This window comes from Poeciliopsis prolifica, unplaced genomic scaffold (genome assembly GCF_027474105.1).
Source record: "Poeciliopsis prolifica strain line A6 unplaced genomic scaffold, Auburn_PproV2 SCAFFOLD087, whole genome shotgun sequence".
Taxonomy (NCBI): Eukaryota; Metazoa; Chordata; class Actinopteri; order Cyprinodontiformes; family Poeciliidae; genus Poeciliopsis; species Poeciliopsis prolifica.
In genome coordinates, this window is record NW_026562462.1 from 795,017 (window position 1) to 813,018 (window position 18,002).

The window sequence follows — 18,002 nt, forward strand, 5'->3', positions numbered from 1 at the left end:
GGTGAAGGTTGCAGAAATCACCGAGCTCTGCTGCATCGCTGCATCGCTCGCTGCATCGCTGCATCGGCAGTGAATTTCATCAACCGCCTGCTGGGCAACATGCTAGGGTTGCTGTCTCTCATGGGAGAAGAACTTGTCTTCGTTGCTTTGTATTTATTTTCAGAACTTATTAAGAGACTTTAAGGACTTGTTGGAACATCCAGTGAAGTTATCCTGGACGGTTTGTTTAGTTTTTTTAGCAGTGAGTGTGGAGGAGGATGCAGAGGAGGCTCAGGAGAGTTGGACGACAGGGTGAACAAAGCTGCGTTGAATCGGTTTGACTGCAGAGATGAGACGAGCCGGCTTCCAGCCGCTCTCTGCCAGTTGCTTAGTAACTGGTGTTTTCAGCTAAAGTCTACAGTCAAAATGTCCAAATTAAAGAGGACCTGAAGGGACAGGTGACCAACACAAACACATTCCTCCCAGCGACACAAAGGGACGTCGGCGGCAGCGCGGCGTCTCGCTGACATCAACAGGTGAGTCTGAGCACTAAAGGAATTACTTTGATTCAGGATTTTTGTTGTCCCCAAAGATGTCACTGAAATTAGGAAGGAAGATAAACACAAAGCAACGGGGCTGGAACTGAGGGCCCGCGGGCCAAACACGGCCCGCCGTAAAGGTTTACGGGGCCCAGAGAGACAAAATAAAACCTTGAAAACAACCGCTGTATGATTAAATAACATCTTATCAATAAATTAAAGCAGTTCTCACTGAAAAAATTTTTTTTGTCAGAATTTTTACTTTAATTAAGTCTTCTAAGATCAATAGAATAGAATTCTGGAATAAATTCTAAAAAAATTCAAAATTCTGGGGGAAAAAAGTCCAAAATTTTGAAATTTGATCTGAGAAGATTAAAGCCAGAATTTTTTATTTTTTTCTCCAATGGTCGTAATCTTCTTCTGTCGCTTTCATTTGTTTACTGCTGAAGGTTATATTTGGTAAAAAGTCCACTTAAGTACTCATCACATTATTAATTCTTCAATATTTAAAAATTGTCAGACAGATCAAAATATAAAGTTGAGATGAAATTTGGAGATTTTTGGACAATAATACATATTAGTCAAAATAACAAAATCCAAAATCAGTATCTTTTTATAAAAAATTATTAAAGTTTAATAAAAACTGCAGGTGTGTGTGTATCTGTGTCAGGTGAATTTTTGGTTAAAACATGTTTGTTCTTATTCAGAGAAAATCTAGAATTTTTACTCAAGTAAGAGAAAAAAGTACAGTGTACTAAAAATACTGCTAAAAATATGTATTTTTTAAAAAAGCCACTCAACTAAATGTTTTCTGTCAATAATTCCTTCATATTGATGAAAAAGTTGTTGTTCTTTTGGCAGATAAATTAATTTACAACATGGGAAAAATGTCTTGTTCTAAGTTCAATAACCTGCCGGTGGAACTAATACTTTTTCATCAATATTTAGAAGTTATTTACTCAAAACAAGCTTCCATTTATTGCCCAAAAGTTACTTTTAAGTTTGTCTTATTTCAAGTTTGCTAAGACTTTTGCACCAGAAACTAAACACAAAATACTTGATTTTGTGTTTTTGCAGTGAGTAACTTTCTAAAATAAAAACCCAACTATTATCTGAAACCGAATAAACGGCAAGAAAGGATCGTTAGATGTAATTTTGCATTCCCCAGACCAGCTTTTCCTTCGGTTTCACGCGTCTTTCATGTACATCAGAATTCTGAGTTGCATTTGCAGGCGCAGCAGAGCGGCGGCACTGATGTGTATCTGTTTCTGTCTTGCAGCGGGGCCCCCTCAGGCGACCTGCACACCCTCTGCTGTAATGGGCCTCCTCATGGTTGGAGGTCTCCTGTCAAAAACCCCCCGGAGAAGAGCGAGGGCTTGGAGTGGGAATAAAGAATGGGATGGAAGCGGGAGCGCTGCTCTGCTCTGGGCCAGGTGTGAACGCTGGAAGGTGGCACGGTTCGCTTCCTGAGTGGATGAAGACATCGAACCTAAACACAACGGGCAGATTTCTGCTTTATTCTGGGTTCAGACAGATACTTTAGGCCTCTGGAGGAGAGGTGCTAAACCTGAAGCCTGCTGTAAAAACACAAAATCTTAGCATATTTTTTATCTAGTTTCTGGTTCAAACATCTTGAAATAAGACAAACTAATTTATAAGTATCTTTTTAGCAAGATGTTTTAAGTACATAATTCATTAGTTTTGGTGAAAAAGTTTGAGCAAGGAAAATTAAAGACGTTACCTAGCAACCCCAGCTCGTCTCCCAGCAACCAGCAACTGGGGGAAGTGACATCATCAATCACCGGAGCCTTTTCATCAACGTTAAGGAATTATTTACTGAAAATAAAATGTTTGCCATATTTCACGTGTAATCAGATATTTGCACCAGAAACTGGACCAGAAATTCTTGGTGAGATTTTGAGTTTTTACAGTGCTGAAACCAACTTTTAGCTTTTTTTTTTTTTCTCCATGCAGACGGGCAGAAAGCCTGGAGCGATCTTCCTCCCTCCTCCTCTTCCTCCTCAGCAGGACCCAATCTCTGCTCTTCGCCTGGTAAACCTTTAGGTTTCTGAAGATCTCCGGAGGGGAGCGTCGCTGCAAGGAAGGTGACCGAACCTTTACCTGAAAGGAACAAAGAACCGACATAAAGTTTTACAGGATGGTTTTCTTTTTTTAATTTCCTCTCTGAGGGGGAAGGAGACTTTTCTTCCTGTGTTCATCAGAGCCTCTGCTGATTGAAATCAGCAGGATCAGGAGGAATCGAGGATATGAAATCTTATCCATTTGAATTATGGCTGGATTGTATTGTGTTAAAAGTTGCAGGAAGGATTTTTTATTTTTTTTATTATTATTATTAAGTTCTGGAGCGCCTCGCGTCAATCCCAGACAGAGATCTCCAACAGAGATGGAGTATAAAACTATTCATTCATTCATTTATTCATTTATTCATTCATTCATCCTCCCGCCCTCCCATCAGGGTGTCTTCGGATTGAAGCTGTAACCATTCAACGGTTTCTTAAACACATTTTTCCATTTAATTACAGAAGGAATCACCGTCTCTTCACTCTCATTAACTCAACGTCTCTAATTGCTGTTTAATGGCAGTTTGTGATTTATAATATTAGCTTCTCAGCCATGAATCAACTGCTGTATTTAACAAAGTCTACATTTTATATCTTTATTTATAATTAAGATTTCATCTGCAAAAGTATCAGATAAACTCCGTCTTATTTGCCTCACAGAAAACATGATAGTGGTAATTAAAAATCTATACAACCATGTTAAAATTTCAGCTTTATTGATGCAAACATAACTTTATTTTATCATCTGGGGTGAAGAATGACCTTTTAAACGGTGATTCTGATTTTCTACTGGCAAGAGTTTTAAGTTGATGCATAATTCTGAAAACAGAATTAAGAGAATTTCAACATTTTTATTTATTTATTATTCCCCCTTCAAGATTTCAGTGTGTATCTAAAGTGGGATATATTGGTCACAAATCCACAGAGTAGGATTAGAGCCACAATAAAAGAGACTTTAATAACAAAATTCTGATTTTAATCTAAAAAATCTCACAGTTTTTCTCTGGAATCTGACTTTTAATCTCAAAATTCAGATTTTAAATTCAGAATTCTCAGATTTGAAAACCCAATCTGGGATTAAACTCAGTTATTACTTTAAAATATTTTTTTTTAATCCCCTTTTTCTCAGAATGATCACTCTAATCTCAGAAACCTCACTCATTTAAAAAAAAAAAACATGGTGTTAACACTGAAATCTACCGAATAAATTCAGCACAGGCTTACAGTGCAGGTTTGCAAATCATTTGTTTCATAATTTATTTTAATTTGCTAACGTAAGAATGTTTGGTTATTAATTTGAATTTACACAAAATTAGAAATATAAGTTGAGTTCTTAGATAAAAGTCAAAATTTGGGATTTAAAGTCAAAAATGCATAGATTTTTTATTTTTTTTTTTTGTAGGTAGCACTGATCTTCTTCCATAGAAAATACAAAACAAAACCTGCCATTTCAACAGGAGTGTACAGGTTTTTATACCCACTCTTGTAAAGCAGAAACATTTATTTTCTGAGTGTGATGACACTCATAACCACGCAGTTCACTTCATATGCCTGTCTTGTAAACACAGTCACTCATAGGGAGGAAATGCTGCCCTGCACAAACTACTGCTGACTGTCCCAGCGTCTCACTGCCAAACTAAACCTCTCCTCCATCCCTCCGTCCTCTCTGCCGATTTATACCTTTACTCGTTTTATCTCCTCTCCTCTCCCTCCACTTTCATTGGATTTTTTTTAATCTCCGCTGGCTTTGCCACCTTGACAGGTAAATACATTTGAGTTGCTAAAGCTCATAAAGGAGTAAAATGGTGATAAAGGAAGAAAATAATTCTCCAAGACGTCTCACTGTCTTATCTTTCCACTTGCTCTCGCGCCTGTCTCCCCTTGAAAGAGCTAAAACTCTCATTACTTCGCTGTCAGCTGCTGCAGAAAGAAAGAAGAAAAAAACCTCTGTAGGCTTTTCACTGCAAAAACACAAAAACCTCACCGAGTATTTCTGGTCTAATATCTTAGAAAACCTGAAATAAGGCAAACTAAATTAAAATGAAAATGAAAATGAAGCAAGTTGTATAGAAGCTTGTTTAAAGTAAACCATTCCTTATTATTGATTAAAAACAAGTTTTTTCTATTAGCAGGAAAATTATCTTGTTTTGTGGGGAAAATGTATTTTTATAAGTGAAAAACCTTTTCACCAATATTTAAGTGCACCTTTAGCTAAGCTAATTTTTAGTAAATAATTTCTTCATATTGATTTTAAGAAAGTAGTTCCATTTCCAGATTATTTAACTTATAACATGACATTCTTCCCATGTCATAATTTAATTTTAAAAAAGCATTTTTTCATCAATGTTAAGGGATTATTTACTTAAAACAAGCCTTCATATTTTGCTGAAGATTTACTTTTGAGTAATTTAAACTAGACCAAAATTACTTGGTGAGGTTTTGTGTTTTTGCAGTGTTAGTGAAGTTGGATTAAGATGCTTTAATTTTTAAACATTCATAAATCCACACAGTGTGTTTCAGTTGACATTGAGACAACTTTTCTTATTTTGTTTGATATAAACTTAATTATTTTAGCTTTGGTCTTCGGAGACTCAAGACAAGCATTTATTTTTTTAAACATAATTTCAATTGGTATTTAATTTAATTTAATTTATTCATTTAACATTTGCAACATGAGATCATTACTTTGTTTTATGAGCTACTGAGAATAAATTATAATTTCTTTACTTATTTAAAATGAACTAATTTTTTATGGTATTGTCAACATTTCTTTAAAAATGAAGGTGTCCAGAAAAGATGCATTTTTTACAATATTGACTGTTTTCAGTGGACATTGTCTGATGAACCAAGGCTTGTGCATCTATTTATGGATTCTGTACTTTTCTAAACTGCATTCTGCATATTAACAAAAAGAAATGTTTACAGCTCATAGCAAAAACATCACGTTCAGTCTAATGTATTTACATGTTTCATAATGGAAGGACATGGAAATGGAAACATTTACCAAAGGAGTCGTTGCTTTTAGGCTTCAAATGCATAAAATTAAAAAAATATAAATGGGTAAAAACTACAGAAAAGGATTAGAGTCATTGGAAGAATAAGAATTTTGGAAGTAAAGTCGCAATTCTTAATCTCAGAAGTCTGATTTGGTTTTTCCTTAGAATTCTGTTTTAATTTCAGAAATCTGAACTTTTTTTCATTTTATTACATAATTTTGACTTTTATCTCAAAATTCTTAATCTCTGAATTTTGACTTTTGATTTTGGGAAATTAAAGATGGAATTCTGAGAAAAAAGTTTAAAAAATTTCTTTGGTGACATTTTATTTGACGGGTTGTGAATAAGACTGTCATGACACCATCATAAACATGTAATAACACTGTTATAAACATGTAATAACACCTGTTATAAACACGAGTAAGTGTTGATGTAACTTACTGAATGTCACTTTACATGACAACAGTCATAAATATTGATAAAGACTTACTCCTGTTCATGACAGGCATTGTGACATGTTCATCACAGGTGTTGTGACATGTTCATCACAGGTGTTGTGACATGTTCATGGCAGGTGTTATGTTTATGACAGGTGTTATGACATGTTCATGGCAGGTGTTATGACATGTTTATGACAATGTCACGACAGTCTTATTCACAACCAAATAAATATCAAATAAAGTGTTACATTTTCTTTTTTTAGTGGCTCTGACCCAAACAGTTGCTGTGAGAAGAAAAGACATTTTCTTTGTGTTTTTTCTGTTCAAGCTGCAGCTGTTCAACTTTTCTTGCAGGAGTCGAGTCTTCGGTAAAACTTTGTGTCTTTAAACCCTTTAATTCTGCCGTCTGCCTTTCAAACCATCCTCACCTTTCTCTCCCTTCTTCACTATTGTTTTCTCCTCCGCAGCTTCATCCCCTCTCTCTCTTTGCATCCTTCCTCTCTCTGTCCTCCTCTTCCTCTTTGCCTTACACTAAGTCTGTTTACATAGGATTAGAAACTCAAGCAGTGCTCTTGCTGATGTTTTTTACCCTTTAAGGGAGTCGGGACAGGAAATCTGTCTCTACTGAGTGTTTGTTTATAACGTGTGCGTGTTTGTGCTAAACTTCGGGCCTGGCCGCGGCTTCGTAGGTGAATTTCACCCTGAGGCTGTTGGTTTACTCTTTACTTTCACACCGTACTTGAAGGAAAAATCCACCTGGAAACATAGCAGAATAATTGGGTCCTGTTGCAAAAAGGCATAGAGGTTGGAAGTGTCAGAGGGTCTGGGGGCTGGAGATGGAAACAAGTTCTACAAAGAAAAATAACTGCAAAGTTCATTAAAAAAAAGTACATGAAGCAGACACCTCCAGATTTATGAGAGAAAATGTACTGTAAAAAGTCTGAAAGAAATGTGCTTAAAATATTGCATGTTTCAGTATGAACAATATTTTACAGGTTGTTGGTTTTGTCCCCAAATTAAATATTTGTAAAAACGTTTTAAAAGAGGTGTGTGTGGTTATCTCCACTAAACTGCCATCTTGAAAAACAAATAAATTATAAGACAGTAATTATCTGAAATTTCACAATCTGGTTACATTAAGCCAAAACTTTCACCAGGTGATTCATCTCTGTTAGAGAATAAAACTTTACAATCTAACTTTCAATCATCTATATCGTTGCATAGGGCTGATTGATGAACAACCCTGGGAGATTATTACTTTTGACTGCCAATAATAAATCAATTGCTCCTTAGAGACTCTACATTGATAACTGAGGAGCTTACACTCGTGCTACACTATGCAAACGCTCAGTCTGCACAGATGAAAAAACACTTACCCCGGTATGTTGAATGGGACAAACAATGGGAGCTGACCCTATTTTCTATGAATAAAAAATATTACAGCCATCAGAGGAAAAGTCACCAAGACAACAAGTCCTCTTTTTATTTTCAGTTTATTTGAAATGGAACTAACCATCTTTATTGAACCTCTTATATTCAGAACCATCAACACTTTTCTAAAGACACCGACACCCTGAACAGCTCATACTTCATTTATTTAACAGTATCTAAATTTATTCTTGTTTGGACTTATGCAAAACATATTTTAGACATTTTTTTCAGCATCGGTGACAAGACAGGTGCCTAAACAATGGCACCTAGTGGAGCAGCTGACCCTGCTTTGTACATCAGCCTCTATGGCACCAATAGGAAACCATATGACAACAGGTTAATAATTATTTGTCCAAAATGGTTGCCTCAGCAGATTAAACATGTCCTTACCGTATTGTTAAAGTTCTCACTAGCTGTGTTCTAGTTAGCAGCACAGATCGTTTACTGCTAGCTTGTAAACCACTACAAGTTCAATTGTCAAATATCTAGTTTACTAAACAAGCTAGTTCTGAACTAGCTTGTTTAGTAAACTAGCTAGTGGTTTAACATTATCTTATTAGCTAATTGTTCACTGGTTTACACCAAGTTGGTGTAAACGACAACAAAGTAGTTGTGGTACAAGCTAGCTAGTGGTTTACTTCTAGCTTGAGCATTGGTAGCTACCAATGCTAATCCAAACTCACCAGGAATAATATATGAAAATAATTAATTTCAGCTTTTATTTCTGTGCTGCTACAGCTAGTAGACTTTATGTTGTTAAAGAAGAATTGTGATACTTTAGTAAAGTAACTTTTTACATCCTTCAGCCTTCGCTTCCTGCTGTAATGGCCGCGGTCATCAAACATCAATGTTGTTTTTAAGTCAGAAGAAAACAGCATTTTGTTTTTCAGAGCTCACCAAGGTGCATTTTTCCTTCAAGTACCGCGTGTTGGGAATTAAACTGTGAAGTCTCCTGTTTTAAATGCGCTTTTTGATGACTAAATAATGAACTGTTCACTCTGGTCTTTTCATGTCTTGTGGCTTTGAAAAGGTGTCACCTACAGTACAAGAACAAACTGGTATAAAGTTTAGCTCAGTGTTTTCAGGGTTTTTGTACCAGTTATACGTCCTGCTCTCTGCAGTGTTTCTCTATCTGGTGACAACTGTGAATTTCTCTTTGGAGTCGCAACAAAAAAATCAGAAAACAAATAATTGGTTCATTTTTGTTTTGTTTTGTTTTTATTTTCTCAAATTTACATTTTTGGTAATAAAGTTAGCTGCTTCACGGAAACAAGTTACTTTCTGCAAAACAGGAAATGTAATTGGTCTCAACACTGTTATGTTAAAAACAAGCAAATAAATGTCAGACGCTAAGGATAAAAAAATGCACAACTGTTTTATTTTTTTACAGAATTATTTAAAGCTCTGAGTAGCTTTAAAATTTGTGTTTTAAAGATAGCTTTAAAGATGACTTTTAAGCTTTTTTAAGAAAAACAAAGTTTAAAGGTAATCTTATACTGTTTAGCAAACATTTTCTATGAGGTTATAAATACATTTTGCATAGTAGCTGTTAAACATTATGTTAAATTATAACTAAATATTTTGTTTTAATGGGTTTTCAGAGTAAAACACTCAGTTTTTATGTTACAGTTCTGAGCCTGCAGATGACAAAAAATGTATTTTTTTATGTTTTGTCTTTCCAGCGGTTTTGATTTCTTTGCTTACATAACTGTGTGATGCGGTAATCTCTCAGCTGTCGCTTTAATCTGCTGTTTTTTACAGTGAAGGTGACGTGCAGACTGTGTGTCAGTGTGTGATCAGAGCTTCAGTGCATTCTCCCAGTGGTTGCAAGTCGTCACGTTAAAACCCGAGGAGTAGATTTACCTCCCTGCCTTCTGTTTCTGTCTGACGCTGCACTTCTGTTTTGTAAAGAAATAAAAACTCCTGTTGGGTCTTAATTTGCTCCCAGTGATTTTTGTTCTTCTTAAATCCGATGGGTGCAAACGTTTTTCCAAGTGGGCCAAAATTGTGGACTCTAAAGTAGAATCTCTGAAAAACTCACAATTTAAAAAAAAAAAAAATTGACATTTGAAAATAAAACAATTTCCAACTTTATTATGGAAAAATTCTGATATTAATCTAAAATGTTTTTGTTTTTCAGAAAATTTCTGAGAGTTTTTGCAAAACTTTGCTACTTATTAATACTTTAAGTTTCCATGTTTGCTGTATTGACAGAAAGAAGCCATGTTTTCAGTTATTTTTCAATTTCTAAATTTATTTTCACTCATAATAAAAAGCCTTCTCATAAAACGTTCGCTACAGTTAGACAAATTTAAGAAAGAATTGGACACAGCTTTTCAGTAAAAGTCAGAGATTAAGAAAAGTCTATTTTCTTGTGCAGGAAAATCATGTTGGTAACAAAACGTCTTCACCTGCATCTGTGTGCCAAATTTGTATCATTTTTTATTTTAATTACACTTGTGGGCCACATAAAATCAGCCCAAAGGCCACAAATGGCCCCCGAGCCGCACTTTGGACACCCCCATCTAAACCTTCAGTTTGAGGTATTTCTTTTCCGAAATCTCCCTGCAAGTTGCACTTTATTAATACTTTTTTATGCACAGAAATCCAGAGACTTTCTGTTGGAATGAGAAAACTTGCTTTCAGAGATTTGAGTCGTATTTTTAAATTAAGCTGCTTCTCTGTGGATGTTATTAGCCTGTATTTCCATAATCTGCATGTGTGAATCACACATGAAAGCTGACAGATGGTTGATGGGTGGAGACAAATTACAACATGCTGCTGCTAACAAAAAAAAAAGGGGGGGATTTCAGCGTTTTGCAAAGCTGGCATATTGATCTGATTTGGGTTTTCGAACAAGCGATGAATTTTAAAAAAAATAAAAAATAAAGAAGAAGGAAACCTTCATGAAGTTACATCAAAAACGGGCGGGCTTAAAAACTTATACTGAAAAAATAAACAGGTTTAGTCCAAACACGTTTTCTCTCTCTGGGTTGATAATAAAAACGGATGCAAAAGGTGTGGTTCCCATGGCAACCAGTACTGGAAATAGCGGCATGACGACGCCAACATCGGTGAAGTCACGCGTTGGGAAAAGTGATCAAATTTAAATACGCACACCAAATTTACAGCGTGGTTTGCAGGTTGTTTCCTGTTTGCTTTGTTGTTTTTATTTGATTTTTCTTTGTTGTTTTGGGATCTTAATTTCTTACAGGCAAATTGTTTCCCAGTTTACACCAGTTTGCTGTGAAACACACTGTTTGTTCATTTTCTCCTTTTCTTACTGTGTAGTCCTCAGGATTTACATTTACTGGGTGGTTACTCGTCAGATCCTGGTCGAATCTGGTCAAATCTCTGACTTCAGTCAGTTAATCAATCAATCAATCAGTCAATCAATCAATCAATCAGTCAGCCAGGTTTTTGTGTCGCACATTTCAGAAACAAGGCACTTCAAAGTGTTTTACATTATGAATCACAAAAATGTCATAACAGACATCACACAGTGAACAGTTGAGAAAACCAGTAAAAATTTTAGATTTACACAAATTAATGGATCAAAACCCAAAACATGAGGCGTTACAGAGGCAGAAACCTGCAAATATGGCTCACCAGAAACCCACATGCTGGATTGATCCGATTCGTCTTGCCTTCCCTTGATTACGGTGAGCGCGTGTTACTCTTACCTTATCTAACACCTTTACAAACGCCTGCGAAGCGACAAAGCTGCCCGAGGGCAGAGCATTTTAATGAAGGAGATGAAACTCAGGGAAACCTGAGCAGGTTGCTGATCAGAACAGTGGGTTTGATTTGGAGAGGTGGGATCTCTGCTCGGCACGCTGATCGCTCTGGTAGGAAGAGAGTTCAGAATACCTCAAGCTCACAAATAGAAACCTAAATATGACACCCATTTGTTTACATTTGTGCTTGACTGGGTGTAAATGTTCAGAAAAATACAAAATCTTACCAAGCGTGTTTCGTCTAGTCAGAAAATATCTGAGTGAACTTGAAATAAGACAAAACTAACTTCCAGCAAGAAACAGGAGTTTGTTTTAAGTCAATAACTCCTTAATATTAATGAAAAAGTTCTAGTTACTCTGATGTATCATTAAACTTATAGCAAGACATTTTCCCTTTGTTATAAGTAAAATAATTTTTCATAAATTATAAGGATTTATTGACTCAAAAAAGCTCTGATGTAATGCTGAAAAGCTACTTCTGAGTTAGCTTTATATTATTTTATGTACTGGAATATTTGGATTATACAGTATAACAAAAATACATAGTAAGATTTTGTCTTTGCAGTAAAAATACACTTTAATGAGCAAAAAAAGTTGTAAAATTCAACAAAATCTTACCAACAATTCTTAATTTCTGGTGCAAATATCTTAATACACATGAAATGAGACAAAACTAACTTACAAATAACTTTTCAGCATTATTATAAGGTTGTGTTTTAATGAAAAAATACTTGATTGTTTCATATATAATGGAAAACATGCCTGGTTATAAGTGAAAACAATGAAACTAGTAATTTTCTACCAATATTACAGAATCATTTATGTAAAATAAGCTCCTATTTTGTCAAGTGTAAAAGATATTTACAGTAGGAACTAGACACTTGATAATATTTTGAGTTTTGCAGTGAACAAACTGCTGATACTATATTAAAGTATATTCCATCTAAAAAACTCAAAAACCTTGGATATTATTCTAGCACAGAGGTAAATCTGATCTCTGATTGATCTAGCATTCATCTTTCTGCTTCAATCATTTCATATTTAATGCAGCCTGTCTCTTCTTTTGCTCCACCGACTTCGGTGACTTTGACCTTTCGTTAAGCCGAACCACCTCCACGCTTAATTATGTAGAAAATAGCGCCTTTGAATGTCTCAAAGTAAAAAGCCATCACTGACTGCGTGCAGCCTGTCGTCCTGACTCTCAGCTGCGTTTGGATCACACGGCGTGGGAGGATCAGAGAGCAAGTTTGTCTTTTGCACTGCGGACGAGGAGGCTGATCGATGCAACGCATGGCTTCAAATCATCGTGTTGCAATGCAGCTTTTGGTATGGAGGCGCTTTAACCTCACAGCTGCTAATTAATTGATTTAATTTATCTAATAAAACCCTGGGAAAAAACAACCTTCAGTTGAATGCTGCACTGAAAACAGGGAGGATAAAATTAGTCATTTCAAATGGTCTGCAGAAGCCATTTAAGTGAAGTAATTCAAATGTTGCCATGTAACTTCTGATTGGTTGGTCTTCAGTGGTCATGACAACAAAAATAAAACCTTCTGTCAGCACAATATTGCTTTATTTTGTTTTGTTTTTGTGTTACATTGGATGAAAGTGGCCAATCAGCCTCTAAAATCTCTTTTTCCCTGAAGTCTTAAAGACCCTCAAGATGTTTCTGTGGGAAAAATTTGATGTTCAGTTTCTTCAACATCCAGCTACAACATCTCTGTCTTATTGTTAAACACTGACCTTAACTTATCTGCAGTGGGTTAGATGTAGTTCTTGGTTCTTTTGTGGTCATTCCTGAGAATGTTCACCATTTTTACATGTTTTCTCCATTTGTCAACGTTGGATCTTGCTGTAGATCACCACGATGCTTCCTTAACAGGATAGAATAAGTCATTTGTTACAACAATCTGGGTTTTTTGAAACAGCTCATTTTCCAAACACCAAAAAAAAAATATTGAACTAACTGCAAAAAACAGCAGGGAGGTTTTGAAGCTGTTTTTTTCTGCCTTTTAGCCAACTTTGTGTTATCAGAGAGGTTATATTTAGCTTTAGAGTAGTAAATAACTATTTCTTTTATAAGTGAAATGATCATTTGACAGCAGCTTTCCATATTTACCCTGGGTATTTTTGTCTGATAAAGATATATAGATATTTTCTACTGGATTAAGCCTCTAAAACACAGTCTCTGTTTATTTAAACGTCTAAATGCACACTGTGTTTCTCCTGACCATGACAAATGACTGCAGTGTGATTTATCAGGAAAGAGTTGGGACCACATACAGGATTCACTCAGGTCTGTTTATCTCTTGAACCAGCAAAACTAATAAACAGTCAATGATTCAGACTGAAAAATGCACATAAACAATGAAACATCCATAGGAAAACTCTGTATTATTCAAAATCTGTCTTGTATTTCTGTCTTGTTGCTTCCTGAATGCCTTTACATTTAAAAACTGCTTTGGTCTGCAATTCCTCGACTTGCAGGAAAGTAAAGTCATGAATGCACGATCTCAAAAAAAAAAAAAAAAAATCAACCAATCACCTCCGGTCTGTTCTCCGGATGCACCGCTTCCAGCTGTGAGACAAAAAATCTAACAGAATATGATGAGGTAATTTAACTCTAATAAAGTCGGTTGTATTCATCATCAACACAGCAGGAAATGAACCCTGGGATTCCAGACTTTTTTCTGTCACTCATTATTCTCACTGATTATTCTAATAAAAATATAAAATGTGATTTACACTAATCTTCCTGCAACAATGTTCACACTATTTATATTTTTATTTAACTCTTACTGGGAGAAAATTGCTAATTTTCTTTCTGCATGAAGCTTTTTTTTCATGATTGCTTCATTATTGTGAGGATTTGAGCCTTTAAAGCTTTCATAGCAGATTAGTTTAACATTGGGTTTACCTTTTTTTTAGTTTTACATTGCTGTTTCTCCTGGAAACAGCAATACATACTTATATTCTTAATGCCACCATTGCGCAATATGCAATAATAAAACTGTTTTCTGCAAGCTAAGACATTTTTAAAAGTTTTCCAGTGTTAAAAATGCTCTTCAAAATGTTTCTGTCAAAATGAAAACATTGAAAACTGTTGTTTCTAATTGCAGACCTTCAACAACCAATGCCCAGCATATTTCAGATTATCTAAACTAAAAGTTATGTCATTTTATGATAAACATGTTATTTGTGCTGTTGCAGTAATTTACTAGAAAGGATTTAAAAAATAAAGCTAAGCCCAAAAGAGTGGATTAGGGACACCAAAAAAAGGATTCTGAAAGTTAAAGTTAAACATCTGAAGAAAAAAAGTAAGAAGTCAGAGAAATGAAGCCTAAAAAAGTAAAAATTCTGATATGTTAAAAAAATCTCAAAAATTTAGAGTGAGAAAGAATTTTGTGAGGAAAAATATCAAATTTTTTAGATTGAATTCATAATTATGAGCAAAAACTGATTTTATTAATATTATTATCATTTTCTATTTTTGCCTTAATCTTCTTCCGTACATTCAGAGTTTCTGTACAGGAGTTTATTTCTGATAGGAAATGTAGCAGAAGGTGAAGAGAACATCTTTAATCTGCAGTCTGGTTCTGGTTCTGGTTCTGATTAATTTACACCTCAGGAGGGTTTTGTTGTTTTGTCTCTTGTTTAAGTTTCAGGTCAAGTTAGTTGAACTCTGCCTCCTCCTAGTGTTCATTTACTGCTACTGCAACCAGTGTAAGGTTTGTTTTCATACTTTAGTCTCTGACTTTAAAGCATTTCTTGGCATTTTTATGTTGACATGGAAGAAAAACATTTAAAGTATCTTTAAAATAGAACTAGGAAGTGTTTTAAATCTTCCTAGTATGAGGGACTTTTATGTTAATTATTGACCTGCTGAACTGAAGTCTCTGTAATCTATCAGTAAAATATTGGTCTTTTCTGGTTTTATTTTACACCTTAATTAGTTTTCCCTCTTTATGATTTGTCCTTTTTTAATTTTTAAAAAATATTTCTTATTAAAATAATTATTTCTCAACTTTCTGTTTAAATTATCTTGCATGTTTTGAGCTTCAGATGGAAAACTAAGCTCTGTAATGGTGAGTCTTCATGGCACTCAGCGAATGTTGAGCTGTTTCAAGTATTTGATTTCTTGAAAAACAAACCAACAGGGGACCCAGCTAACATAAACAGGAAAATTAATAATTGTGGTCTGCAGAATGTTTTTTTAAATTAGAACATTGAACAGGACATTTTTACAATTAATTTCAAACATGGCAACCACATGGTTCATCTTGGGCTCTTTGGAAATTCAAAGGGGAAGCAGAACAGGATTAATAGAATGTAATAGAATATGATTCCCTTCTGTTTAATCATATTTTCAACCACAAATGATCCTGGGCCGCACTTTGGACTCTCCTGGATGTTTATCTCCATTTCACTCCTAGAATCCCTCAGATAAAAGTCGGATTTCTGCATTAGACCTTTGGGCCATTTTTTCCCATTTCCGATAACCTTGTTTTCTGAAACTTTGTTCCCTGTTGGCTAATAATTTACACAGAGTGGAGGGGTTTTTATCTGTCAGGACAAATAAACACTTGCTTCTTAAATTTTACTCAAAAAGTCACATCCGTTGGGGTCAATAATGGACTCATTATAAAAGTTGTCAAATCTTGCTGAATCATAACCATTTTCTTGTGTCAGTACATTTGCGTTGCGTCCTAGTGGAAATTCTCCAGGAACTTTTGTGGATCTGAACTTCACAGAAATCAATATTTGAGTGGGTTGACCTTAATCTTGATCAATCCACACAAAGTCCTCGATGTTAAAAGTCAGTCAAACAAACAAAAACAAAAAAAAGATTGCTACACAAACGAGACACTATCATTGCAAAATTTCCCACAGGTCAAACAAACCATACATAGGAAAATCCCAATTTGAAAAAAAAAACTGTTCTTACACAACTGCTGTAAAGTCCACAGATTTGTTACCTAATCAGATTGTATAAAATTCAAGCAGCTCACAGGATTTACTACTGTAGCTCCTTCTTCTTGCATCCTTTTTTGACCCGATTGTCTCTGTATTGTCGTCATGAACCTGTGGCTCAACACGCTGCTGTTTGCTTCGCTGCTTCTGATTGGCTCGGCTCTCTCACCTGAAGAATGCCAGCCTCTGGTCACACCTGTCTCTCTGGCTGACCCGTCTGTGGTAAACACTTCCTCTCATTCATACCCCGTTACTACTTCACGCCAAACAATTTTTATGTTGTGATTCTATTTGTGTTTCCGTTGTGTAAATATTTTGATAACTTTTATCGCTAGGATGTGGTCATTTTTCAGCTGAATCAAAGTTGTTTTATTTCACAAAACTGCAATGGAAACACTTTTATTGCATCATACAAATCACACGATCAACAACCAGATGTTGCCACGGCGCAAACCAGGCAGAAGAAAACAACAGGAAGTAGATGGAGGATGATGGCGCACCATGTTTTTTAATGATTTATTGCATGAACAAATTTATGATTTTAATTGCATTTCTTGGAAAACACACTGTGGTGAAATTGTGTTTTTTCATTTATACAATCCAGTCACAAAATGAGCATTAGCTCCTTGTGTAACATTTGTCTAAACAGGATTTTAATAAGAATATCTTTGTCAAAATCTTCTTCTGCAAACTTGGACCTGATGTTCTCTAAAAAGTGAACATATTCATATCTAAATTGTACTTTGGATGTAAATAATCAAATAATAATTTCGTTATTCAGATAACCAAATGGTAAAGTGTCTTGGTTGGCTAGTTAGCCACAAAGCTAACCAGCTATGTAGCTAAACAGATAGCTAACCTGGATAACCAGCATTTTACCAACTGCAAACAGTAGAAACACAACAAACATTTAAAATAAAATCAGTTATTCCTTCATGTCTCATGTTCTGACCATTAACCAGCTCCTTGTTTGTTTGCAGGTCTATGGAAAAAAAAATTTCCTTGCAGGCTACACGGATCACGACTTTCATAATGCGATGCTGAAGTTAACCGAAAGCTCCTGGGTGAACCTTACAGCGTCGCCGGCAGGCAACAATGAGATTGTCATGGTTCAAGGAAGCAAGTTGTGAGTTAATAGTAAATATACAAATCTGCTACATGTATAGAGATAAAAGGAAAACACAACATCAAAGAATTACTGAGTTGTAAATAGAAAAAGGAAGAAAAAAGCAAAAAACTGAAAGCTATTTGTTCATAATAATTGAAAATGTTGGATAACTGAGTTGTTTTATATAAACAGGCAGTACCTCTTCATAAATACAATTACAAGACATCGTTCTATTGGTGGTTATATGGAAGTATTTTTCAGTTTGTGTGTCAAATCGTTTAACCGTTTACGAGTTTTTTACGAAAAACCCATAAAATGAAAAACCGACTTCATTCCTCTGTAAAGGTGACACTGAATATTTTATCTGATCAGTCAAGCTAATTGTAACTGACTATTTTTCTGACATTAGAACACATAAATAAATAAATAAATAAATAAATAAATAAATAAATAAATAAATAAATTCTGAAACTTCTGGATACATGAACTTGAAAAAGACAAACTTCCAAAAACTGTTAAAAGAAAGTATTCAGCCAAACTGCACAGGAAAGGAAAGCATGCTCACACATAAATAAACATAAATACACGTAATTACACATAAGTAAACATAAATAAACATAAATAGGAGTACTCCATTTGATTCTAAAAACAACCCAAAGCTATATATATATATTGAGAAATAAATATCCAGCCAGTTTTTGGCAATAAGTTCATGTTTTT

At 35.0% G+C, this 18,002-nt stretch overlaps 1 protein-coding gene and 2 long non-coding RNA genes across 5 annotated transcripts in view; 2 read left to right on the plus strand and 1 right to left on the minus strand.

Annotated features, from left to right (window-relative positions):
- Positions 1–35: 35 nt before the first annotated feature.
- Positions 36–9,403, plus strand: LOC129353311 (uncharacterized). 2 transcript variants are annotated; one of them, XR_008605001.1, is made up of 3 exons: positions 36–515; positions 1,798–2,076; positions 2,493–9,403. It is a non-coding gene; the product is annotated as an uncharacterized LOC129353311 (long non-coding RNA). The 2 variants fall into 2 exon arrangements; XR_008605000.1 differs by having other exon boundaries at positions 1,798–9,403.
- Positions 2,545–18,002, minus strand: part of LOC129353312 (uncharacterized) — a 24,171-nt gene continuing 8,713 nt past the window's right edge. The window contains exons 2-3 of one of the 2 annotated variants that reach the window (XR_008605003.1): positions 12,947–13,077; positions 2,545–2,639 (exon numbers count right to left, since the gene is read on the minus strand). This is a non-coding gene — a long non-coding RNA (uncharacterized LOC129353312). Of the gene's footprint in view, positions 2,640–12,795; positions 12,873–12,946; positions 13,078–18,002 lie in introns of those variants that run through there. The other variant, XR_008605002.1, reaches the window with a different exon arrangement.
- LOC129353301 (uncharacterized) overlaps positions 16,200–18,002 on the plus strand; it is a 4,435-nt gene continuing 2,632 nt past the window's right edge. Inside the window, exons 1-2 of the mRNA XM_055022581.1 lie at positions 16,200–16,396; positions 17,155–17,300. Of these exons, the coding sequence (XP_054878556.1) occupies positions 16,280–16,396; positions 17,155–17,300 (263 nt within the window). The 5' untranslated portion in view covers positions 16,200–16,279. The remainder of the gene's footprint in view (positions 16,397–17,154; positions 17,301–18,002) is intronic.